Below are 26,626 nucleotides of genomic sequence, written 5' to 3'. Positions count from 1 at the left end.
TTCTTGCTGTACTTCTCTTTGCTGAACGTATTACAGTCTCTGGGCCCCACATCTTCTAGCAGATAGTAGGGATAGAAAGAAAGCCAGTCCCACCACCTGCCCTTACAGGAAGAAACTCTTCTGCTTATACTTTTCCTCTGCCAGCTCATTCCACTCTTCCTTTCACCCCCCAACTAATGTGAGATTTGGGGTTGGGATGGGAAGGGGAAGGAAATAGAAAAGAGGAAGAATTCATGACTGGTGTACAGGAAGCCTTCCTGGCACAGGAATTAGAGAAGAGAAAGTAGAAGAATCAGTGCCAGCTTACCCTCAGCCTCATGGCTGCCTATTCACGTCTGCTTTCCTGGGCCACAAAGGCAAAACTCACTTTTTCCTAAGGTTGGGGCTGTATTACAGGAACTCATGTAAACTGCCAGGACCAGAACTCTATAAAAGCAGCCTCCAGGCCAGGCGCGGTGGCTCACGCCCGTAATCCCAGCATTTTGGGAGGCTGAAGCGGGCGGATCACCTGAGGTCAGGAGTTCGAGACCAGCCTGGCCAACATGGTGAAATCCGATCTCAACTAAAAATACAAAAAATTAGCTGGGTGTGGTGGCAGGCACCTGTAATCCCAACTACTCGGGAGGCTGAGGCAGGAGAATCACCTGAACCTGGGAGCGGAGGTTGCAGTGAGCCAAGATCGCGCCACTGCACTCCAACCTGGGCAACAAGAGCAAGACTCCATCTCAAAAAATAAAAAAATAAAGCAGCCTCCAGGACAGCCTGTGCCCAAGGTTCCTGATGTCTCTCTGCTGCCTGCCCCACACTGGCCTTCCTAGCCACCCATGGAGAAGGGCTGGACTGGGCTGTCTCAGATGAGGGCCACACCTGTACTTTAAAAAGCAGGACCCAGACACTATCCCTAGAAGGTGTCGCCATCCTGGAGAAGGCCTCGGGTTACTATGCCCAGCACTTTCTGTTCTGTGGCTCCTTTTCCACTTTCTGAGCCTCTTGGAAGTGGGATCAGGCCAGGAAAAACATGTGATGCTATAGCAAGCTGAAACCAAAGACTTGACTTTGGGCCTGGCCAAGCCGAGAATCTTGGCAGTGATTGACTGGGAAGCTTGCTGTTTTCTATGGCATTTTCTGAGTCCCCTAACTTTGGGAAGAGGGAACCAGATAAGTCCTAAAAATGGGTATGAATCAGTTGAGCTTCTGTGGGTCATCAGTTTGTGCATTTATTCACTCATTCATTCTTGTATTTCATAATGAAGCTTCTTTTACGTGTATAGCACCACACTAGAGGTTTGTGGGACCAGAAGCAGCAGCAACAAGAAGAATGGTCAAATAGATTATGTTAAATTGAGGTAACATTAACCATAAAACAGTAAAGAAAACTAATAATTAAAGAGTACAGATGAAGTGTGAAGGGATTAGAGAGAGAACACTTTAGGCTGGAGAAATCGGCTGAAGCTTCTGGAAGACATGACATTTGTATTTGGACTTTCAGGGATGAAGGGCAGAAGGAAGATTGCCAGTGTGGAAGCTTGCGAACAGCTGAGGCAGCCCGCACGGATACCCTGTCTAGCCCCCTTCTTTGTCTTGAATCATGCAATATCCATGCAGGGGAAAAAAAAAAAAAAAAAAAAAAAGCCCTTATTTGCTGTTATGTATCCTGCCTCATTTGATGTATTATCCCAGAAAAGTGGATTGAGTTGTATGTGGCAGATTGGGAGCTGCCATTGTGGTGGTCAAAAGTACAGACCAGGCAGTACAGAACCAGGTAGCCTGGGTTGGAACCCAGCTTCAGGACTTATAAGCTACCCACCTTCGAGGATTATTGTGAAGATTAATGTCTGTTGGTTGTTGTTGTTCTCATCAGCATTATTACTGTAGGAACCCTGGAAGCCTCCCCTACCCACTCCAGTCCTATTGCACTTTCTATCATTACAGACCGTTTCTCCTTTTTGAGAGTCTTATATTACAATGCAGACACACCTAAGAAGGCTAATGCGGGAAGATTTACCAGCCCTCACTTTAGGGGTAGAGATAATTAGTTGACAGCTTAGTTACTGAGAGCAAAATAGAAACCTGTGGGGAGGGACATAAAAGAAAGAGGAGAGAGTTTTCGGGGAGAAGCCCATGGGCCCCAGTGGCCAATTTTCCTTCCACGCTTTATTTAGAGTACACAGGCCTCTGTGTTTCCACTTGTCATTGGATTGAAACCTCCACACACCAGCATAGGGATGAAGTGAAGAACAGTGAGGAAGATGCCTGCCCGTCATTCTCGGAGCCCTCAGCTGAAAAGCACCACATTGGGCTCTGGAGAAGGGAACAGAGTGAGATTACAGAACATGCCCAGATCTGCTGAGTTCCACTGAGAATTCAGAGCTTGCCTCTAAAAAATAAACTGAGGGAGAAACAGGTAGCAGTATTTTAATAAGTGCAGATTTACAGAGTGTAAATTGAATCCGCCTGGCCCAGAGTGTGGTACTCAATAAATGTTTGTTGCTGGATGGATTGAATGCCCTAGAGTGAGGAGCACATAGTAGAATGTCACAGTGGAAAAAGCCCAACGGCTTCCCTGTATTGTCTGTCTTCTGCCACCAGAATGTCAGTTCCATAAGATCAGGGACCTCTCTGTCTTGTTCCCTGCTCTATCCCCTGCACCTAGAACAGTGCCGAGCACAAAGAAAAGAGCCCAGTAAATATTTGTGGATTGAAAAAGTGCATGGATGGGTGGGTGGATGGTACACATAACCAAAATTGTTTCCAGATGGTAGTGGGATTGGGGATCCAGCACCTAGTACATATTTGATATACCTTAAATGTTCCTCCAAAGAATTGGTGGATAGTTGGATCAATTAATCGAAACAGAGTCTCACTATGTTGCCAGGCTGGTCTCAAACTCCTGACCTCAAGCAGTCCTCCTGCCTCAACCTCCCAAAGTGCTGAGATTACAGGCCCGACCCCTCCAGAGAATTTTAAAATATGGGGGATCCCTTACCTTGCAAGGATAGGTAAAGAGAGGAGAAAGTGTATTTGTTCCAGTGCAGTTAAAGCTGAGCTGGTCTGATATGAAGGAAATATTCAAGAAGAAACAATTTGGCTATTTGTGGGAGATGGGATTAACCGCCCACATACCACATACCTACCACATGGAGCCCCAGGCTTTCTGAGCCACATATGTCTACACTCATTCTTGCTCAGTTATATATTTCTGTGAACCCTCAGACTTCCAAAGCCAGCCCTCACACATTGCACACAGGTTTGAGTGTGATCAGAATTTTTCAGTAGGGCCCTGTTGTTTTACTAAGTAGCTAGGCCTCCCTGCAGGGTATCATGTATTGAAGAAGATAGAATGATACTTGAAAACTGCCTAAGTCAGACAATGATTAGAACTCCCCAGATTTATAGAATGGCTGAACATCTGAACCAGCACAACCTAAATTATCTGCTGGGGGTTGTCTGCTTTAGAAAAGGATAGTTTATAGTTTGAATGGCAGAAGGGTCATGGGGCATTAATTTGGATCAAAAATAGGGAGGAATCTGTATGTATCCACAAAGATACATGGCAAGCATCACTTTTTTTCCTGAAATATATTGGGTTAGAAAGCTAATTTACACTTCCCCTCACTAGTATATAATACAACAGAATCTTCAGGTTAGAAAACTCAAAAGCAATATGCATCTCATAGTATATACTAGTATATAATACTAGCATGTAATATTACAGAATCTTCAGGTTAGAAAACTCATAGTAAAAGCAATATGCATCTTCACTGCAGTCCTCTTACCATGATGTTTGCATTGACGTGTTTGTGGTCATGGATTGCTTTGGACCTCCAGCCACCTTCTTGTTTGTCATTTTTTCTTTCGGAATTTGGGCCCCAATCCAAACACATTGCATCAGGCATGGTTTGCTGGGTGAGGAGGAGAGCAGGACTATCACCTCCCTTGTTCTACATACTATATCTCCATTGATGTAACCTGAGAACATGCTAGATTTTTGAGAATTACATCTCACAGCTGACTAATATTGAACTATAGTTAACCAACATTCCATTTTCTGGATGCTGAATTTCCTTTTGCCTGTTCCATAATGAATCATTGGTGCTCTGTTCTCAAGGACAAGGCCTTTCATTTAGTTCAATAAAATTGCATTCCAATCAATGTGTAGGATTTGTTCCAACATTCTAACCAAATTGAGATTTGTTTTGATATCATGATTAATCTAATATATGAACTCTTAATATTTCTCTAAATCTTCTGTTACCTTCCCATCAGTTCAGCATCTCATCAGTGGGTTTAGTTACATGATTCACAAGTCCAAATATCACTTCTTCAGTGAGATCTCATGATACTCTATCCAAAATTGATGCCCCCACCTCCAATCCAATATACTTCCTATATTCTTTATCTGCTCTTTTCATCCATTGCATGGATACTCATCAAACATAACATTTTTATTTATTTATTTTGTACTTCTTATCTTTCTTTAGAATGTAAGCTCTATTAGAGGAGCAGTTTTTGTAAGTTCTATTCCCTGCTGGATTTCATATTTGTTATATGGGTGTATTTGAATACATCAGCAATATCATTCAAATCAGTAAGACCAAGCTAGAATTCAGTACAATCTACTAGAGGTTGCTGCCCCTCACCAGGTTACTACTGACCTTTTGGTCACTCATAAGTCCACTTAATGGTATTAGCACCCAGCTCAACTTATCTTCACTTTATCCAGAAGGCTATCAAGAGAGTTTGTCACATTTTTTACTGAAATCAGATATTTTGTGTTGGTGGTAGCCCTCTGATCTATCAACCTGGAAGTTCTTTTCCAAAGAAAGGAAATGGAATTCATCTGACATAACTTATCACTTCCTTTTTCTAACTGCACACAGATCATACTTTTGATGACTCATTTTAAATCCTGCTCCAGAAGGACAGTGTGTTAATCAGTGACCTGTCCAAACTCTTTGATTTCCGGCAGGGAGGTCCCTCCAGGTGTGAGATCCTTTTGGCTGGGGTTCAGGGCTTGTTCATAGACTGGCTATTAGAAGGTGGAGTTAGCACCACAGAGTTGGAAGGCTTAGGCTTAGATGCCATTCTTGTGTCGCATTGGAATATTACATTCTTTTTTTGTGGGTCTCAGCTTCTGCAGTGCATAATATAAAAATGGTATTATTTTTTAAAATATAGCATGATTCTTTATTTATTGCTATTTACACCCTTTTGGTTTCATGTCTAGTTGCTACATACAGACAACAAAGATCTGAGATTTTTTATATGTTTAGTTTATTTTTACTGCTTTTTGGATCTAAAGGATTTACATTTATCTTATCCATTTCCTTTTTTCCCACTCTTTCTGACACAGCTATAGTTTAGGCCCTTATCATCTCATCACTGAATTATTGGCATCGCCTCCTAACTGGCCCCACATCTCCCATCTCTTGCTTCTCCATCTTAGACTTTTCAATCAGGCTAATTGCCTAGAACCTGGCTACTCAAAATGTGGTCTGTGAACCACAGCATCAGCATCTCTTGGGAGCCTGTTAGAAATGTAGACTCTCTCAGGCTCCACTCAAAACGTACAGAATCAGAATGTGTAGGTCAACAGGACCCACAGGTGATGCAAACCCACATTAAAATCGAGAACCACCATCTTTTCTTCTACCATGCCATTCCCATTCTAAGGGGTATCCTTAAAATTCACATTGAACCGGGCTGGGCGCGATGGCTCACGCCTGTAATCCCAGCACTTTGGGAGGCCAAGGCAGGTGGATCACGAGGTCAGGAGATCGAGACCATCCTGGCTAACACGGTGAAACCCCGTCTCCACTAAAAACACAAAAAAATCAGCTGGGTGTGGTGGTGGGCGCCTGTAGTCCCAGCTACTCGGGAGGCTGAGGCAGGAGAATGGTATGAACCCGGGAGGCAGAGCTTGCAGTGAGCCGAGATTGTGCCACTGCACTCCAGCATAGGCAACAGAGCTAGACTCCGCCTCAAAAAAATTAAAAATAAAATAAATTCACATTGAACCATCTCCAAACTATCTCAGGCAGAAAGGGATCCCCCTTAATCTTCAAATGAGATATTTTTGACATGAAAGTATAAATGCCCACCTTTACTTTCTTCTCATTGGTTCTGAGAATGATTAACTAGTTTATCTAGATAACTTTAGAACATTTGTAAAAATTACTGCGATTCAACTGGAGACTTTCTTCTGGTAGAAGCCAACTGATATATTGTTGTTTGGTGAGTGAGGGTTAAGGGAACCATGTGTGATGGGTTAGTTGGAAATGTTCCTATTATTATTAATTATTATTTATTATTTATTATGAATTTATTTATTATGAATTTATACAGTGACAGGTATTTTGCATACTTAATTTAATCCTCATAACAATCCCACTTGGGAAGGTGTTTTTATCAACATTTTACATGTGAGGAAACTGAGACTTAACAAATTTAGGTTGTCCAGAGTCACAGTTTTGGTTAGAGTTCAGGCTGCACTGTAGTAACAAAGATAAAAATACAGTGGTTGAGACAAGTTGCTCTGCCCTGAGAGGACTGGTGACCCCAAGTGGGAGACACTGATGCTCTCTGAAGCCACCCAGCTTCCCTCTCTCATCCTGCCTTGTCATCCCCACAGTGTTGTCCACACCCATTTGCTTGGATCTGGTTCCTGCCTTGGGAAGGGTGAAAGGGAAAGTGAAGAGCACGCAGTTTTCTTATGAAAACATAATCCAGAGGTTCTACCTGTCATTTGTACTCACATTCTGCTAGTAAAGGCTTGGTCACATAGCCACACCTACTTGCAAAAGAAGCAGAGAAATGTGGAAACTTGGGGAGTTATTTAGTAAAGGGAAGAGGGGGAATGGCTACTAGAGGAAAATTGTAGGCTCTGCCATAAGCTCCTAGCCGATGAGTGGAAGAGCTAGATTCCAAGCCCATGACTAAAACCTGTGATCTTTCCATCACATTTTTCCACCACTTCTCATACTTGACAGCAAATATTTGTTGAATTGAGATAGGCCAAGGTATTATATATAAGCCTTTTGATTATTTGAAATAGTTTCTTCTTTCTCTCTTGCCTCCCTGATTACCTATACAGTTCAGGGTTCAAACTGTCCCTGTTTCTGATAATGTTTTTTTTAATTTGTAAAACAGGAAACTGATGTTAATCTTCCTTCAGTAGAAATACTGTAATAAAATAATCCACCAATTATTAGAGGTTCTGTAAACCATATGAGATGTGATAATGGCTTAACGATACTGATCTTTTAAATGACCAGATAACCATCTCCTTTAAAATAAGTGTTGTCTTAGGAAAATGCCATTGCTGAAAACATGTTTTGATATTTTGGCTGGTATATCAGTTAACTCTTGCTGTACTAATGCTTCATGACTCCACCACCAAAATCTCAAAGGCATGCAGAGATATTTAATTTGTGTATCTGTAGGTCTCCTGGGGGTCAACTCTTTAGCCTAGCCTTCCTGGCCAGCTCTGTTTCAGATATCTATTGCCCTCCTTCTGAGATAACAGACTAGCATGGACATACTTTTCTCTGACGATGGCACAAATGTTAAGAGAACAACTAGAAATACTTGAGGCTTTTTGAGGCCTCGGCTGGGAACTGGCACAACCTGTGTCATGCCACCTGGCAAGTCGTATGCCCAAACCCACAATCAAGGGCCATGGGAAATGCTGTACACCTTAAGTAAGAGAAAATGTAGTCACGTAGTAAAGGATTTGGTGAAGGACCAGAGCCAACAAAGAAACCTTCAATTGCTTTGCCTTCACAAGTTATTTTGAATATTTGCAGTGATAGTAAATCTTTTAAAGGTACCTTTGAATTTTTTTAGTAAAACGGCTAAGTTTATAAATAAAATTAAAGAATCAAGCTAGGTTTATTTTTAGGCAGAAAGGTAGCTATTTAAGCATGTGTTATAAAATAATGAGGCTTATTTCTAGAAGAATTGATTCAAGAATATGGCTTTTGATGGCAGAATAGTTGGAATAAATGTACAGCCTTTTAAGGTGACCACTTTGAAAGGATAACACTCATTTAAATATTGGGTTATAAAAATTCTTTTTTAATAAGGCTTGTTACTTATAATCCTATGTTACCACTTTGTCTCAAAGTGGGAAGGGGATGTTATAAAATAATGAGACTTATTTCCAGAAGAATTGATTCAGGAATATGGCAATTGATGGTAGAATAGTTGGGATAAGTGTATAGCCTTTTAAGGTGACCACTTTGAAAGGGTAGCACTCATTTAAACATTGGGTTATAAATTTTTTTTTTTTTAAATAAGCCTTGTGACTTATAGTCCTATGTTACCACTTTGTCTCAAAGTGGGAAGGGGACTGAATAGAGGCCCATCCCTGATCCTTTGACTAATCCTAGAAAAATGTGCTTTATGTGCAGATTCTTATTGCCAAGTCCCCTCTGGCTCCCTTCACCTCATTTGTCTACACCATCAAGGAGGAAGGCCTGGTTCTTCAAGGTAAGATCCTTGGATTAAGCCATTTCTTTCAGCTGATTATGCTCAGTGCTGCCCATTGCTAGTGGTAATTACTGCTATGGTTCTGACAGAAGCTAGCTCTAGACAGAATCAAAAGCCAAGATGCATTGGCCAGTGATATTTACCCTAATGAGAGCAAGAGATCAGCAGTTGTGGCAAGAATTTGACAGAGAAGATTGAGGTAGGGCTGAAGGAGACCTACAGAATTTCCTAACAGAATGAGACAATCAAAACATGAGGATCAAACCAAGAAAGCTCGGAATTGCTACCACCCCATTCCTCTTTGCAGATCCTATGGCATGAAGTGGGCAATTATTCTGACACCAGCAGGGAGGTGAGGAGCCAATGCTGCACCAGAGCCCTCTTGCTTAACAAGCTGAAGAACCGTCTGGGTTGGCAGCCTCTGGGGCACAATATCATGACTCCATGAGCCCTACTTCCCTGACTCCTTCTGGTTATCCTGTTTCCTTTTCCTGTCCTGTCCTGACATGGTCTTCCTGCTGGGGACCAGACCTTTAGGACCTGCACCTTGTGACATGAGCCCGGGACTTAGAAGGAGCTGAGTTCTTGCTTAGGGTAGAGCACCCTGAGGCCATGTCCTGGAACTCACTGATCTACAATGGCGGTTCATTTCTAGATGCTAGATACGCCAGTGGTTAGGAAAGGCACCGGAATGCAGGTCTTTCCAGAAAATAATTAACATAAAGGGGTAAATTCAAGCACTGTTAGAGGAGTCAGCCCACAAGATCAGATGTCCAAAACTGCTTTGCGGATGAGGAAGGATCCACACAGAAGTGCTCAGGATACACATCTGTCCCCCACTGTTGGGCAGGAGACCCCACCCACAGAGATGCTTAAGTGAATATCTGGCCTCACCCCAGAGGAGCATATTGTCACTGCTGTCCATGGGAGAAGGCCTGCCCTGAAGGATTTATAAGTTAAGTATTTTTCCCAGGTTTGTGAAACAGGGCAGTCCCTGTAATTTCCCCATGGAGATACATTGCATTACAAAGACCTAGCAAGGATTATGTGGGGCAGGCTGGGGAGTTCATGCTTCTAACTAAGGAACAGGCTGCAGCCTTCCCTTTCCTTCCCCTTCTAAAATGTCTGCTTCTTAATGGACTCACAAAGCAGCATGTTTGTTTGGTGCAGCTGAGCTCCACAGCGGGGACTCTCAGGTCCACGAAATTTGGGGTGAGAACTACAACCTTTGGCTCTTAGCCTTTGACTTATGCTATCCAAGTTCCTTGGTAAATATTTTTTTTTACAATTGCAAATAGTGTTTTCTGACAAAAGAGCAGAGATTTTAAGACCAGATTAAGCAAAGCAAACAGCAGGCCTCTTTGTTACGTACTCTCTAAGGGTGTATAACTAATAAGCAATCAGAAAGCTGAACTTTTATTTACCCAGTACACAGGGTGGCATTCAGCTCTTCATTTTTAGAGGCTTTCTTAAAAGATTAGAAGTATAGTAAGTAGCAAATTTAGATGAAGATTTCAAGAAATTCTATGGAAGACTACAAGATAATTTCAGGAGGAAAAGAGTTTGTTCTGCTCAGATGACCTGTATGAAGAGCCTTGATGTGATACATGCACCCTGATCACTAGGCATTTTGTTAAATAGCATTTCTAAGCCTGGTCAAATTTGGATAACTTTTGGGATAATATTTGTGAGAACAAGAGTCACTGAGTTGCCTCTCTAATGCTCATTGCTAAGATCATGATTTTAAGAGGGAAGAGAAAGTTATTTAGACAAAGTAGAGCCTGGAAATACAATGAATTGGTAGAGGTTAAAAAAAAAACTGCAAGGAATGACTTTTCCAAAAAGTTGGAAAACAGGGGAGAAAGTGGATCACTAAAGGAGGCTGACCTGGAGCTGTGTCTAGGAAAGATAAAAATTCAGGAAAATGTCTTAGGATTCAAGAACAACAACCAATAAGTAAAATGCTTGGTTGGGAGACCTTAGAACCTCACCTGGGTGCTTTCTAAGTTGTTTTCTCTCTCCCACTCCCCCAAGCTACACATCCCTCTCTGAGGTTTCCCAGAAGCAGTGGAACACCTCTGCTTTTACCAGCAATGCCCCTGAAAACAAACCTCTTGACACGCCCCGCCTTCTTGCTGTGTGCTCCCAAAGACTTTGGGAAAACAAAAAATGCGGGTCCCCAGAAAATGCAGGTCCCTCCTTTATTAGAAAGAACCTTTGGATTTTGCTTTCAGCTTTGTTATGATCTTGAGAAAATATCTGGGCCTTGATTTTGTCAGCTGGAAAATGAAAACATTAACCTTGATTCAAGGCTTTGAAAACTGTCGCAACCCATTGGTGGGTCATGAAGTGAAACTGATGAATCACAACCGGCATTTGAAAACCGAGAGAGAGAGAAGACAGAAGAAAGAGAGAAGAAAAAATACCAGATTATATCACACATATTGTATCATTTCATAAAATATTTCTTGTGTGAGTGTGTGTTTGTGAATGTGCGCACACTATGGGTTTCTGTGGGGGCCGCAGCATAAAACGTTTTTCTTACATGGATTGTTGTAACCAGCCTGCAGCATCTCCAACAGCCTTGTCATATCAGCTTTGTCCGATCCTCCTAGGCAAGGATGTACTCATCATTCCCTTAGCTCAGCCCAGTTGTGCCCTTGAGATCGCCACATACTGCATCATCAAAGCTAATTTTTCCCCCTTCTTACCAGATGACTGAACTAAAAGACACCTGCACGATTCCCCAGGTTTAAAGCAAAGAAACCCTTGGTCCCTGGGTGGAAAACTTGGAAAGTTACCATCAGTCAAGGCCAAGTAGCTTTCCTTCCATGAGGAGTTGCACCGGCAGGTGAGCCCCGAGTTGGTGTGGAGGTTGGCACCTGGAGCTCTGGGTGGGATATGCAGCCTATGTCCAGGGACTTAGAGACAGACAGGGCAACTCCTGTGCTGCCAACTAGAAGGGAGACCGCCAGCCACTGTGGCTGACATTCGGTCTTCAATAGAGCCGCCTGGATGGTGGAAACAAGCCCACCACACTGGCTACCTGTAGGGGTAGGGAATGATCCCTCGGTGCCTTTTATCCCTTAGCAAGCCCCAAGATGCCTACTGGCCTGCTAGCCAGGGGATTTTATAATACCTGAAGAACTCCTGAGTGCCAAGCAGAGGGAGGGAATAAAAGGTGAGGGCAGAATTCGATTTACCAGCTCCACAGGCCATTTCCCTCACCGGTTCTCAAGGATTAGGATGCTGAGAACAGTCAGCAACTGGGGGCCTTCTACCCTTTCCTCCCCTTTGTTCACTGGGATGGGAAGGACAATAAAGCGGCAGGCTGGAGAGACTGAGGGGCTGGTTAGAGATTTCTCAGGCTGCTTTTTGAAACACTTGAAGGAGCCGGTCCATGCTATTGTTGTAGTAAAATAGAAAGCGGAACTATTCTCTTTTTGCAAAAAGAAGAAGAAGAAGAAAAAGAAAGAAAGAAAAAGTAAATGAAAGAACCCCCCTCCTCCCAGCATCTTCAGGAGGCCTCAACTCAGGCCATTAACATGGTAATACCATCCTGTTTGCATCTTCTTTGTCTGTCCAGCGTTTGTCTGGGATCCTGGCCTCTGGATGCTGGGCCCTGGATACTGGAAATACTTAGGCCCCAAAGGAAAGGGAGCTCACAGCCACCCGTTTCCTGAGGGTTTGGACTCTGAGAGGGGGCTAGATCCCAGGCAGAGAGTTGAGCCTCTCTGTGCAATGAAGTGGGAAAGGCAGAGGTAGGAGGGGATCTCATGAATCCATTTTTCCTTTGGTCCCCAGAGTTCACCATGCAAGTCTCAGTGCCTGCCAAGTGAAAAAGCTTAGCGGTTTGGCTAGCGTCTTAGAGTGATGCTCAGGTGTGCTGGGGCCTAGTGGAGAGGGAAGAGCCGGAGCTGGTTCTGGGAATCAGCTTTAATGGTGTGCGCCCCCAGAAGCGCCTGGCAGCAGAAAGGAAAGGGAGTTTACAGTGAACTCCAGGCTGACGCACGTCTCCTCTGGTCATGTCCTTTGTTCCCCTGGCAAGCCTCAAATGTTGTGCCACCCAGAACACAGCTGGGACTCAAGGCCAGGAATAAAAATTCTGTCATTGAAAGCAGCTGGGCTGTGTCGCTGGCACTGCAGGAGGCCTAGAGGAAAACCCAGGTCCCAGCTCTCTGGGAGCCCTCCTAGTTTTCAGGGGCTCATAGGCACAAACACCTGCAGACTTGGGGAAACAGAACCTAAGGAAGGGGAGGCCCAGGGGAATGAAGGGTTGATGTAGCACAGCCTCCCCTTTACTCCTTTCCACAGGGATCTGGGGAAGATTTGTAAAAGAAAAGCCAGGTTATTTGGAACAGGACAGAAGATAGTGGCTTAGTTCCCCAGTAAGACAGAAGCGTGTTTTTTATACCATTTTTGCAAAATCAAAGTCAGGTATGACAGGTTGAATTTGGATCCTGACGCTGTTGTCTATCCGTGTAGGTTTAAATGAGCAGCATAAACCGTGGAGTGGGAGCTGGGGAGACCAGGGCACCGTGAGACAGGTCCAGAGAAAGTGCTGGAAATGAAATTAGTTTCCCATATCTCCAACCATTTGGCATAGGGTGGCAGAAGAAAACAGAAAACAAAACAGTGATCCTTTTTAGAGCTGAAAAGCTATGTGCCTCATCTTTCTTGATTTGCTTTTGCAATCAAGAACGGTTTGATCACCTTTTGAAACGTATCAGGAAAGGCATTAATCTCTTCTGTTTGTTCCCTTGTCACAAACTTGCGTTAAGTTTTCCCACCCTGTTTTTTCAGTCACTGAGCCAACTGGATGATTTATTGAAAAAAATTTCCCCCCAAATACCACCCCCTGAGTTCATCCGATTTCAGTGTGAATCAGTAACCTATTAAAATGTTTTATGCTGCTGGACTCAAAGTGACCCAGAAGATTCTCAATTTATTTCCATCCAGGTACAGAGGTGTCTGCATGGTAAATACCACCTCTGCACCTGGCACAGCCTGGCATTCTTGTGGGAGCCTGGGCAAAGAGCCCTGGAACTCAATGGAGCAAAGAGAGTGAACTCCTCTCCCAGAGGTCATGGAGAAGAAGGCAGAGCAGACCGGCCACATTGTCCCCAGTCTGCCCGGTGCCACTGCAGCCTCAGAAAGTTTGTCTAGGCCAAGGCGCTGACCTTTGCTGCTTCTGCCTGCCTCTTAGTGTGGGGCCTCCCCGGGAGATGAGAAAGGAGAGGAAGGACTCCTATCTGCTCAGTTCTCTTCTCCCCTGTCCACATTCACTTTACACCCCCTCCCTCCGTGACATCTTCTCGTACAGGCTCTCTGCTTTGTTTACTTTTTTTTTTCTGGCAGTTAGCCTTGAAGAGAGATTTTACAATATTTGGAAATATTTTATAATATATGAAAAAGTATTTTAAATACAGAACAGCACAGAAAATCATAAAAGAAAACAGGTGAATCTAACACCCCAAATAAACAAATACTAAAATTTTGTCCCATTTGTTTCAGATTTTTTTTTTTTTAATTACAGGAATGAAACTTGACAAACTTTAGGACTCCTTTGTACCTATTCCTGGTCCATTCCCTCCTCATCCCACATTCCTCCACAAAAGTGAAAACTCTCCGGAGTTCGGTCTACATCTTTCCTCTCCATCCTTAAAAATGTTTCTACGTATGTGTGAATCCACACATAGTATAACGACAGATTTTGAGTGCATTCTGAAATTTGCATAAATGGCTTATTGTACAGGATTTCACAACTTGCTTTTGTTGCTTAACATTGTTTTTGTATTATAGCCATGTGATACACAGGTCACATGATACACAGGCCACGTGATACACAGGTCCTGCTCTTTCACCTTAGATATCCACATCTATTCAGTGTGTGAATATACCACATGTTACCCACTCCCCTACTTATGGAAATTTTGATTATTCTTAACAGTTTTATTACGTGTTTCTTGATATTTAGGTATGAGGGTTTCACTAGGTATATATAAAAAACGAAATGGCTGGTCAGAGTGTCTGCACGTTTTCATTTTTACTGTATTTTCCCAAATTGCTCTCCAAAGACTTTTACCAGCGTACACTCGTTCTGGAGATAGTGGACCAATTTCTCTGCAGCCTCGTATAATCATAAGTTTGTTGTCATCTTTCCACAGGCAGTCTTCTCATGCCTTCTTTAGGGATGTGCTGCACTCTAGCCTGAGTGACAGAGCAAAACCCCATCTCTCTCTCTTAAAAAAAGTCTTCATTTCCCTAAAGTTAACTATGGAATACTTCCCAGAAAGCGAGCTTTTAATCTCATCCATCACCCTGATTCTCACTTGAGGGAACTGAGTTCCAGAAAGGTAAAGTAATGTTCACTGCCTCAAAACTGGGTTTGTAGCCCTTTCTAAGCCCTCAGCCTGGGCTCCTAAGATTTTAGAAAATCGGAAGTGGGTTTGGGCTCTCTCATCTTCCATCATGGCAGCCCCTGTGGCAACTTACCTCTCAGGCTTGATGAGCCTCTGTTGAGATACTTTCAGGCCTGTCCTGAAATTTGAATCTGGAAATTCTAAGCTAAAATGGATTGGTCATACTGATATAATAATCCTTCAACAAAGTCCCTGAGTGCAGTTCAATTATAAGTTTGGCCAGGTGTAACTATAACCTAAACTAACAGTGGTATACATGATAGAGATGTACTACTTCCTCATGTCGTGCTGAGGAGGAGTGTAGTCCAGAGCTGGCATGGCAGCTCAGCTCTACATGTCTATCCAAGAGTCCAGACCATTGGCTTTTTGCTCTGTCACACCTAGGATGTTGCCATTACCATGGTCAAGAATGGTTCAGCATCATGCCCTCCATCCCAGTAGCAGGATGTGCATGAGATAGAGAATGATGGTGGGAGGGAAAGCATCCCCCTTCCCTTGGGACATTAACCAGAAGTTATACACATTATTTCTGTTTATATGATGTTGGCCAGTCTGTAAATATATGATCAGAAAGGCTAAAAATGTAGCCATTAATCTGGGTGGCCATATACCCAGCTAAATTTTGGGAGTTCTGTTATCATGAGAAAAGAAAAGAAAATGAATATTCGGTGACGCAGCCCTTTCTGAGGAGCCCAGTTGCAGAGATTAGGTGCAATAGTACAGACTTAAGGGCTGGGCTTGTTGCATAATAGAGTTATACTCTTAAAATGCAGCATAAATATTGTATGTATTAAAAAGTGCCATCCGGACCTGCTTTGGTTCCAGACTCTAAAGTAGAAGAGAAAGGGTATCACTTCACCAAGGGTCAGCACCCAAAAATCTTGTTCTGCCCACCTAAAACAGAACCTCCAGGAAGGAATTTTGGTATGTGTTTTGCTTTTATGCAGTATGCAAGAAAGAAACTTCAGTGAGAGCTACTATTGCTTATAGCACAAGGCAGGGCATGAACTTGGATCCAAACTCATAGACCAAACACTTTTTTTTTCCAAAATGTTTTTTCCTGTCTCTACTTTTTAAAAAAATATGAAACAAAATGTTAGTTGGAATAACATTATAGAGAAAAACTTTATTCCAAGGCCTGGACTGTAGTTAGACTGGATTTACATTCCTCTTTTAGAACCTGGAAGCCACTTGGCTATCTTTGCAGAGTTAACAATTTGCATTTACAAAAATGGCCAGGTAAGAGTACCAAAATATGTTAAATCAATTCAGGTTGTTGATTTTCTTTGAAAGTCTCTTCCAAAGAACTTCATGTTCTTTCTGGAATATGATTTAAGCTGCATTTCAGTGAGTTCAGTTCAGCAAATATTTGTTGAGCATCTATTGTTCACAAAGGATGGTGCTCGGGGTCAAGGGATATAAGGCTGAAAAAAAAGGTCCCTTCCTTTTAGTAGCCCAGAATCTAGTTAGGAGAGATGTAGTTAAATAAGTTTAATCAAAAGCAAACTGTGATACCTATTACCAAGGTTCAAACAGTGGAATATAGAAGGATAAAGGAGGTAGACTCATTCCAACTGGGATGACTGAGGAAGGTTCCTGAGAGTACGTGGGACTGGGACTGGACTTCAGCTTGTGAATGCTGACAAAAACCACATTACATTGTCTCTTGACAGAAGCCAATTTCTTTTGCTATTTGAGGATAGATTCAGGGACACTGGGGAATGCTGATTAGTTCCATCACTAATGCTGATTAGTGGTGAATGTTGAATCATGCTGACTAATGTGTTCTAAATGGATTGACTCAACAATAAAGGGAACGTTGAGAGTCAAGAGTTCAGATCCTGAATTTCACCGATGAAGTGTAAATCACTTCGCCACTTAGTACTTAATTTTTTTGTCAATTAAAATGTGCTCGTGGGTGAGAATCCAATAAGTCATCTTGACCCATGAGGGCTTCAGAAACTTCAAGGATAACAGACAGCTTAACAGTGACTACCAGGACAGGCTTATGCAACCTTGGGTTATTCATAGTGCACACAGAGTCAGAACACCCATCACATGCCCCTCGCCAGCCATGCGAAACTTCTGTTTCCTCACACATGCCATGAGAACTGACAAACAGTGCACTGAACTCACAAAACCCAACAAATAGAGGAGCTTTTGAAAAATCTTCCTATCTACCTACTGGGGTGTCTGTGTCTTTCTACAACAAATGTCGCCACAGAACTAAGGGCTTGCATTGCAGACACAGCTCTTTCTCTCTTTTGACATCTCCCCAGCTAGACTGCTTGAGAACCTGGCCTTCCATGTCCAGATGTTTACTGAATTCTGAAGGCCCCCCAAAGAGCCCAAGTTCTTTTGTTGCTCTCCAAATCATTTCCCACAGAGACTGACCAATGTCCTGAAGGAGCCCTTCAATAGGGAGGATAAATGAAGGCAGATGAAGACATGACCCCCTGAGGCTTACCCACATCCACTCGAACAAAGGGTCTGAGGCACAACCTTGTAAGGAGTGTTTTGGTCAGCAGCGTCCCTATGCGAGGCCAAGTCTCCCCTACAGGGCTGCTTTCAATGGCTACCATCATAGTGGAAGTATTGGGCATTTGTTAAGGCCTGTGGTGTGCTAGGTATAGCACAAAACATCTAAATCATGCTCCCCTGCCTTTGTGAGGGCTTCCTGGCTACAGACGGCAGCTGGCTTTCTCAGGGGAAACTTGGGGGTCATAGAGAAAGCTGAAGAGGGGTGCTTGCTTCTGTGGATTACCTCTTCCCGCCCAGCGCAGTGACACTCCCCTTTTGTCTATAGCTATCCTTAGTCAAGCCAGGGCTGCAGGACCCTAACCCACCCTTCTGCTGTGTTTCTGGGTCTCTGGTTTGCGAGGCCAGTGGCTCTGTGGGTGATAGGTATGGAAGAGGACCGCTGTTGGAGGAAAGTTCCAATTAGGTTGCTGGTGAGAAGTTAGTGCATTTCGTAACTTTTTTTTTTTTTTTTTTCAAACTTACTTTCTCTCTCTCTCTCTTTTTTTTTTTTTTCCTTTAGGCCAACAGAGGCCATAGGGATACTGTGACCTTTGTCTAGAGTTGATGGGGGTGTGATTTGTGAAATAAAACAGGACCGTACTGCTTGGAAGAAGGAAACGGAAGCTGACATAATGGGGATTAATTAGTTGATTGCTGTTGAGATGGTAACAGATTTGCTCCTAAACCATTGAGCTAGCGATTTCAGACCTAGCAGGGAAGGTGAAGATGAAGAAGCCTTTGTTCAGGTCTCTAGATGTGTAGGGCTGAGGGCTTTGCCGCCATGGGATGTCAACAGCCATAATAATAATTTGCACTTATATAGCACCTTTCAACCAGGCACCTCAAAGCGGTTTAACCACATTAATTAATTAAAGCCCACAATCCCCCTGGGGAGAGGAGGAGGATGACTAACAAGATTTGTAATTACAGGAGCGAACATTTCCGAATAAAGTATTGTCTACCAAATAAAAAGAGTAGGTGTAAAGGAATTGGGGTCTCCAAATGGTAACCAATTCAGAAATGAAATCATGGAATGATGTGGGAGGTTGGGGGCGGGCATGGGCACGGGGGTCGACTCTGTGTCAGAGGGAGGTCGATGGGCTCAGAATTCACTGACAGGTTCAGATCCAGCCGAGAAGTGGAGCATGTATGGTATTAGTGGCATTTGAAGGTCATTAGTGGCATAACTATTGTAGTGTAAATTCAAGTTTCATTGGTATATTGTGTATAGCCCTGCAGAACAAAGAGTGAGACTCATGCAGTATTTAATAAAGGATGAAATGATTTCTTTAGATTTAAAGCCCAAAGCTGGGCCAGTCAATTAGCAAATAAATCAATTGGTGACCCGTAGGATAATTTAGTCGTTTCCAGTAGAACACCCAGCCTACACGTTCCTACTGCCATGAGGCTCTGATTGAAGCATCAGGCTGGGTTCAGGGCAAGTCTGGGGTCTTTAGCCCCTTCAAAGCCAGGCATTAAATCTTTCCAGCCTTTGGCCTTGCTTACCCAGGTTGTTATTGACCTCAAGCTATCCTCTGTAGAATCATGTTGTACCTGCTCCTCCATCAGATATTTTTAGTGCATTGAGGGCTAGAATCAAGTCTCCTCCTATTTCATGTCTCCTATGAGTGCCCAGCAGAGTGCTGTGCACCAAGTAGGTACAGATTGATGAAGAATGATGAAGAATGACTGAGTCCTTTAAGCACTCAGGATTTGTTGAGCGCATACCAAGTATTCAGGTGAAGCTTGAAAACAAAGCTCAATGTGTGCCTGCCCTCCAAAAATGTACTCCAAGGAATGGGAAAAGATTTACAAACTATTAACTATAATATAAAGCAGAATCACATCCAAGCCCGGGGCAGCAAGGGCAATGGGAAGAGCATCTTATTCAGCTGGAGTGAATCAGGGAAGGTATTGGTGTGCCAAGCATTGGAAGGCAAGAAGAATTTGGGTAGACCTGGAAAAGGCAGAACAGGCAGATGTCCCAGGCTGTGACTATGTGTGTGACCCTCTGAGTGAGGTACATTTTGAGAACTTAGGATGTTCAATAGAATGTTGGTGAAAACCAAGGTGAGTTTTCGCATTTAATCAGGAAACGTACATTTCCTATGGATTCTTATGACATGAATTGGTTAATTTCGAACATCAAGGGATTATTTGAGAAGTTGGAGGTGGGGTTCAGGGTACACTACTCCAAACTCCGGCACGTTGGCCTTGAAAAAATAGCAGAAGCAGGAAGGCCATTTTCACCTTCCCCTCGCCCCTCCTCTCCTGAAGCAGGTTGTAAAATGTTCATTCCTAAAGTGTTCACTCTCTACCCAGAGGAAAGGAATATTCTTATCTCTGAAGACACGGGGACAGAGAATAATCTGAACAAACAGGCCTTGCTCAATTTCCCCCAGTTTATTCCCATTAGATCATACTCTAGTCCTCCAATCATACTTCTGCATGACTATCTACTCTTCATCAAACTTAAGTATGAAAATACACAGATTTCCCTGGTTTGGGGGCGGGTTTTTTTGTTTTGTTTGGTTTTTTGTTTTTGTTTGTTTGTTTTCCAGAGTCTCACTCTGTCTCCCAGTCTGGAGTACAGCAGTGCAATCACAGCTTACTGCAGCCTCAACCTCCCAGGCTCAAGTGATACTCCAACCTCAGCCTCCCAAGTAGCTGGGACCACAGATGGGTGGCATCACCACACCTGGCTAATTTTTTATTTTTTGTAGAGACAGGGTCTCCACTGTGTTGCCCAGGCTGGTCTTGAACTCCTGGGCTTAAGTGATCCTCCAGGCTCAAGCCACCTTCCCAGCTCAGCCTCCCAAAGTGCTGGGATTACAGGCATGAGCCACCATGCCCAGCCAGGTCTTCATTTCTAAAGGTTCTCATATCACATAAAACTTATATTAAATAAATTTTTATGCTTTTCTCTTGTAAATCTTGTTGTTGTTGTTGTTGTTGTTGTTGTTGTTTGAGATGGAGTCTCGCTCTGTCGCCCAGGTTGGAGTGCAGTGGCGCGATCTTGGCCTACTGTAACCTCTGCCTCCCAGGTTCAAGCAATTCTCCTGCCTCAGCCTCCCATGTAGCCAGGATTACAGGCATGTGCCACCATGCGCAGCTAACTTTTGTACTCTTTTTAGTAGAGACAGAGTTTCACCATGTTGGCCAGGCTGGTCTCGAACTCCTGTCCTCAGGAGATCTGCCCGCTTGGCCTCCCAAAGTGCTGGGATTACAGGTGTGAGCCCGGCCTTCTCTTGTAAATTTGTCTTTTGTCATGGGGGCCTTGGCCATGAACCTTGCAATGGGTAAGGAAAAGATATTACTTTTTCTCCTGTGCAGTTTCTGGTGCCCAATATGGGGCGACTGAGATACCCCACTCATTCTGGATCTTGCAAATGAGATCCTGGGGCAACTGACAAAAAGCTGAAAAAGTAAGAATTCTTATCAAACTCAGCTCTTCCAGATCTCTGTCTGTAGTGCTTGGTCAAGAGAGAAAAATTTCTCCTTGTCCCTTCCTTCCCAAATTCAGATTAGCAGGAGAAAAAAACAAAACAAAACATGTCTATATTGTGACTCCCTGGCTAAATCTGCCTTTAAGATACTCATTTGATATTGATCCTTTCCCTCCCAGGGACTGCTGTCTCTTTCCTTGTTTGTCTCAATTTCTGTCCTGATAACTTGGTTTGATTTTCTCCCTGTTGGGGCATACAAGCTGTCTTGAGTTCCCCAACCAACTTCAGGGGAGGGAACTCAAGAATATGGCTGGACAGAAATGTGGGTTGCACCCTATTTCCAGCTATCCTGCCAACTATTGCCAGCTCTTGGGGAGTTTGTTTGTATCTTTCTTTTGACTCTCTTTGGGGGTGGTTCTGGATTTGGGAGGGCTGCACTCTCTTTTAAGAACCCCTTCTTAATCCATGGTGAAGTCATAAAAGGCTCTTTGGTTTTGGTTGAGTCACTTAGTAGGTACTTTCAGTTTAAAAGAAGAAAAAAGTAAATGTGTATGTTTTGTTAATCTGTGTTTTGTTATAGTGCTCTCAGCCACGAACCTTGAGATGGGTGAGGAAAATATATTACTTTTCCTCCCTTACATTGAGCAAGATGCTGTCTGTTCTCTGCAGCTCCTAATTTGTTCTCTCTTCACTTCCATTGTCTGCCAAGAAAAAAAAAAAAAAGCTAAATTGTTCACACATTAAAATGGATCACTCACAAGTGTCTGAAAAAAAGCAAGAGGAAGACATATCCTAATCCCAAATGTCAAAAATTAAGTGGCTCCTCCTTGAAACTACCTTTTTGACCCCAAGAAACACTAAGAGAGTGCCCTATACCCAGTGTTTGACAAATCAATACAGTACTCTCCTGCCCAAGGCCCTGCAGGCCTTCACCACAAACCATGCTGCAGGGACAGGACCTAAGCACTGCCTCTGATACGGAGCACTTGCTGTGTGTCTGACACACACTTTACATACACAATCTTCTCTAATGCTTCTAGGACTCTTACAAGGTAGAACTTTGTATTATTCCTTCTCTACAGATGAGGAACTGAAGCAAGAGAGGTTCAGTCTGTCACTGGAAAGGATGAAATGTGGATTTGAACTCAGGCAGTTCTACTCTCTTTTCTCTCTCATCCCTTGCCCATGTAATATTTCTATTCATAACTCATTCATCCTCAGTTCACTAAAGTACTCAGCACAATACTACACACACAATAGTAAAGAACTTGTGAATATTTTCTAAATAAAAGAATCACCAGGAACAATGCTAGTAGTTTGATCTTTTACTCTGGGCAGTGATGCTCAGAATATAGCAGAGGCTCCATCACTGCCTTCTCCTGTCATTTTTAATGATCAGAAGACATGCACAGGAAAGTTGCCCCAGGAAATGTTCACAAGAAAGGACACAGGTAGCATTCTTCCCCACAGACTGATAATCTGCCAAGCTAGTACCACCTATGAGATGCTAGTGTGGCATCTTGTATCATTAATTACTTTTACTGAAAGTAAAAGTAATGATGCAATTCAGAGATATTTTAGGGGTGTGTGTGTGTGTGTGTGTGTGTGTGTGTGTGTGTATCAAAGTTCAACTTTGTCTCCCTAATCCTGCTAGCCTTCTGGCTATTCTGTTAAGGTATTGCAGTCCTGATGAAGATTCAGAAATGTGTGGTCCCTGTCAGCCTACAGGGTGAACATTTTGGATTAACCCAGAGAGCCTTGAACTCTGTGCATAATGTCTTTTAGGTTGTGGGTTGTGAACAAAGCAAAATGACCGCTCAGAGACAGGGTTGTAAAAGTTTGTCCAGCAAAACCAGGATTGCCAAATGAGAATTCTGGAAAGGGAGGATAAGGATTAGGTAATGGGAGAAAAGTGAGTGAAGGCAAGGAGAAGTGCAAAATATCTGATTCTAGCCTAAAAACTGGTCTTGGAAACATTTGGAAGGGTCATTTTTTCCAAGTTTTATTTTCAATATCATCACCATCACTTTTATCCTGTGGCTGTGAAAGGACTTTCTTCATTCCACTCCAGAATTCAAAGAGGCTTCTTTTGCACAAATGGAGGGAAGGCACTCATCACACTTCTCAGCCAAACGTCCTAAGTGTGAGAGAAAACACACTGCCTACTTCTGAATTTCAGTGAGGGCAGGGTTCAGAGAGAACACATGTTTTCCAAAACTCCAAATAGATCTGCTAGGAGAGGAAACCAATAAATCACTAGACAGAAGTCAGGACACATTTGGTTTTGTTGCCTATCAAACAGTCCCCCCAAATCTCAGTGACTTGCAAAATCCATGCATGTCTGAGACTCTCCAGACAAGCTCTCCTCCATGTGTGACTGAATATTGCATTTCAGTATTAACATGCACTGCCACAGTTGCCACAGTAGGGGAAGGGAGAGGTGGATAGGGGGAGAGAGAGAAGAAAGTAAGAAAGAAAGAGAGAGAGATTGAGCACTGATAATTAAGTCCTTCCCTCAAAAAATGATATACATTCCTTCTACTCTCCTGGCCATGCAGCCATGCAGCCACTCCTAACTTCTAAGAGGCAGGAAGGTACCACTTCCTCCATGTTCTGAAGGAAAGGGGAACTGGATATTGGTGAACACCTGTAATGTTTGGCATGCACAGCTATACCCAGTGGGCTTGCAAATGTTTCCTTCTTCCATATTCATGCTTATATATACCTTTCCCTCCGATTACCTGGCGTACATCAAAGATGTATGGGGTAGTGTTAAGGAAGACCAAACAGTTTTGCAGCCTATTTTAGTCCACAGGTGACCTTTTGAAATAGAGGGGTAGCCAGGAAAGACCAGTTAACTCTGGTACTTTTCCTCTAGAACTTTCAGACGCAAGTAACTCTGGGAAGGGATAGTGGGTTCAAGGGAGCCATGGCCTGATAGATAGAACAACTAGTTTTGAGCGACCCCAGACCATCATGCCTTGTGTGAAAAGACTTTTGGAAATGTGCCCTTCCATTTCCATTCTGCCGCTTTTTACTAGACATGATGCACGTTCTTTCAAAGCCCTGTGATTTTCCAGAAAGCAGCTCTCGCTGCAAGAGAGAGAAACTTTCCCTTATTATTCTTTCAATAATGAATTCATGCTCGGAATCAGCTGCCTCCATGTGTTTTCAGTCAAGTGCTGATGGCAGCCTTGCCTAGGGGCATTTCTAAAGCTGAGGACATAAGAGATGAGGGAGGTCTCATATTGACAAGAGCTGCTTTTGGTTTTCCTTCCAGTTTAGCCCTCCTGAGCCTTGAAATGAGAGATAACAATGATTCATCAGCTCTTGTTGGTGAATCAACATGACCACCACACCTCTTTGCTCCTTTCAACCAATGAAAAAGTCATGGTTTTAAAGCTTTCCTCAGAGAGATTTGTGGACCTGGATTTTGGTGACTTAAAAGGGATTTAACTTTTTCGGACCAAACCAATATTTTGTAGATGCCAAGACTTCCTTTCTTCAGGTCTCAAACATAGACTTGGCGTACCCTGACATGATAAGAACAAAGGAGAAATTAGGTCACACTATTTCCTGCCTAAAACCTAATCTCAAGTACACAGGCTGCTTCCAAGTAAGCTGTGGTGGTAGGCTATGTTTGCTGAGAGCCAGCCGACTCACTCTCCCTAAAGCAAATCTCTTCAGATAATAATTCAGTTTTCAGCCTACCTACTTGGAACTTGTACAAACTTTTAGTTACAGTTGGGCTCTTTTCATTGGGAAGAAGAGTCTCAATTATCTCCGGCAAAAGGGGACACATACTGTTAAGGATATAGGTGGTGCAGAATTGGAAAGCCTTCTGGAGGGGAGGCAGCCCTGGGAATTCATTATCCTGGGGTCTCCGCTTTTCTCTACATGTCTGCCCAGGGCTACTGTCACTCTCCCAGCAGATTTGTCCTGCATACTAGAGTTCTATTTACTCAAAACTTCAATTTGCACATGGCTCACCCTTGTGTTTCTCCCTACCCCTTAGCCCTTCAACTTCAGTTTCCATTGGCTGTTTTCCTTGGTTAAAATTCTGAAGAGACAATTTGATTGCTCGGGCTTATCTTAGTGTTTTGTCTGAGACAACATCACTGGTCACTAGCTAACCAAACCCTTGTTGGCTAAGGAAGCCACTGAAAACATGGCTGCCCAAGCAGCAGGAGGTATGGGTGGGGCATCTTTTGGTAGAGGGGCTGTGGGAGGGCAAGACAGTGATGAACTCCAGGGCATGCTTTATACCCTCTAACTGGACTGCTGCAAGCATACCCATTCCCTCTTGCTTCTTGCTCATAACTGTATACCTGGTCCGCTTACACCCTCACAGCCTAGGCATTTCCTATTATTGCTTACCTCCAGCTCCTGACTCCAGGATCTTACTTCTCCCCTGCTGAAGTGCCCAGTCACAGAAGTATAGGACTAGTGAGTGAGAAGGAAGAGCTGTTGAGATTTATTTAAGAATATAAAGAAGATTGGGGAAGGTGTGTAATGAAAAGAGGAATGGAAATAAAATCCCTCTCTCAGCTAAAGAAAATTGTGTTCCCACCATGGGACCCAGCTACCTTTCCTCCTTCCACCAGTCTTTGGAGTTACTTCCTTTTCCCAAAAAACAGCATCAGCAGAAGCAAGAGGAACTTCCTTTGGGGAACCCTGACCAAGCAAGTGGGAAGATATTCCCTCTTCATTAACCTCCAAGGTCTTCTCTGTCCCCTGCAAGGATCCCTTGTCCCTATCCCTGATCCTTGTCTTTCTGCAGCCCCTACCCCCAGGTCTTGTGAAGCCCAGATTCTTGACTAAGAAGTCCCAAATAACTTTCAAACTAAGATTTTAGATCACAAGTGAAGGACTCGGTTTGGATCAAGTTTTTGCCAATTGTATTCTCAGTGCCCAAAGCTCTTTATTGGAAGTTATTCACAAATCTTCATGATTGTTTTTGGAAGACTAGTCATGTGTGGTTTTGCCCTATTTCACATGAGTCAGAGAAATTGTGCTTTTTATGAATTCATGCATCAACCAGAGCATTAGGGGGAAGATTGAATTGTGACAGGATGCTTTACCATTTATTCATGAGATACCATTACCTTTGTAACTCATCAGATGGCTAAAAGCCAAACCCAAACCATCTGCATTCAAATTTCAGTCTGCCCGTATTATTTTTAGTGGACATGAGTCTAGGAGTGAAAGAGAGGCTAGTCTAAATGTCTGTGTTTCCTTGCCCTTTCCTGAGCTCCGAGTATGTCAAAGGTGATTAAATCATGGTCAAACTTTGTCCTGTGACTGACACTTTTATCTAGTGACTAAAACTGCAACATTTCCCTAGGAGCCTATGATAGTGTTTGCAAATCTGCTACTGTGGGATTCTAGTCAGTTCCTCCGTTCCTCCAGAGCACCTCCAGATCTCTGCCCATTCTATTTAGAATCAGAGGTTTAAGTCTATTGCTACTGGCTGTCCTCTGGGGCCCAGAAACCTATATGGGGTTTGTCCAGCCTCTCATCCCAACACCATCGTCCAAACCCCACAGTCATTACCAATCTAACAGCTTGAAAGTTGATACAAAGATGAAGCAGAAGCCAGTTTGGCTTTCTCCCAGTTCTCTATGCCCCTCCGGAGTTAATCAACAACCACCTATCTTTGTGTCAATAACATAAGCCTCTCTAACTAGAACACCTGGTGAAAAGCCGGAGGAAAGCTTAAAATGAAGCAAATTTTGCAGTGATTATTCT

General features: G+C 43.2%; 1 protein-coding gene across 17 annotated transcripts in view; it reads left to right on the top strand.

The window, feature by feature from the left end:
• LOC105472874 (RAD51 paralog B) overlaps window positions 1-26,626 on the top strand; it is an 861,624-nt gene that overhangs the window by 634,943 nt on the left and 200,055 nt on the right. For 14 of the 17 annotated variants that reach the window (XR_011625798.1, XR_011625797.1, XR_981891.3 and 11 more), the window contains one exon: window positions 8,412-8,490. Coding sequence is in view for 8 of the 17 variants with exons in the window: in XM_071099979.1 (XP_070956080.1) it covers window positions 8,412-8,490 (79 nt within the window). In the remaining 9 variants the exon portion in view is untranslated. Of the gene's footprint in view, window positions 1-8,411; window positions 8,491-10,769; window positions 11,342-26,626 lie in introns of those variants that run through there. The other 3 variants (XR_981892.3, XR_011625799.1, XR_011625800.1) reach the window with 3 other exon arrangements.

This window comes from Macaca nemestrina, chromosome 7 (assembly GCF_043159975.1).
Source record: "Macaca nemestrina isolate mMacNem1 chromosome 7, mMacNem.hap1, whole genome shotgun sequence".
Classification (NCBI taxonomy): domain Eukaryota; kingdom Metazoa; phylum Chordata; class Mammalia; order Primates; family Cercopithecidae; genus Macaca; species Macaca nemestrina.
Note: the sequence above shows the minus strand (reverse complement) of the source record. Positions and strands in the feature narration are given on the sequence as shown.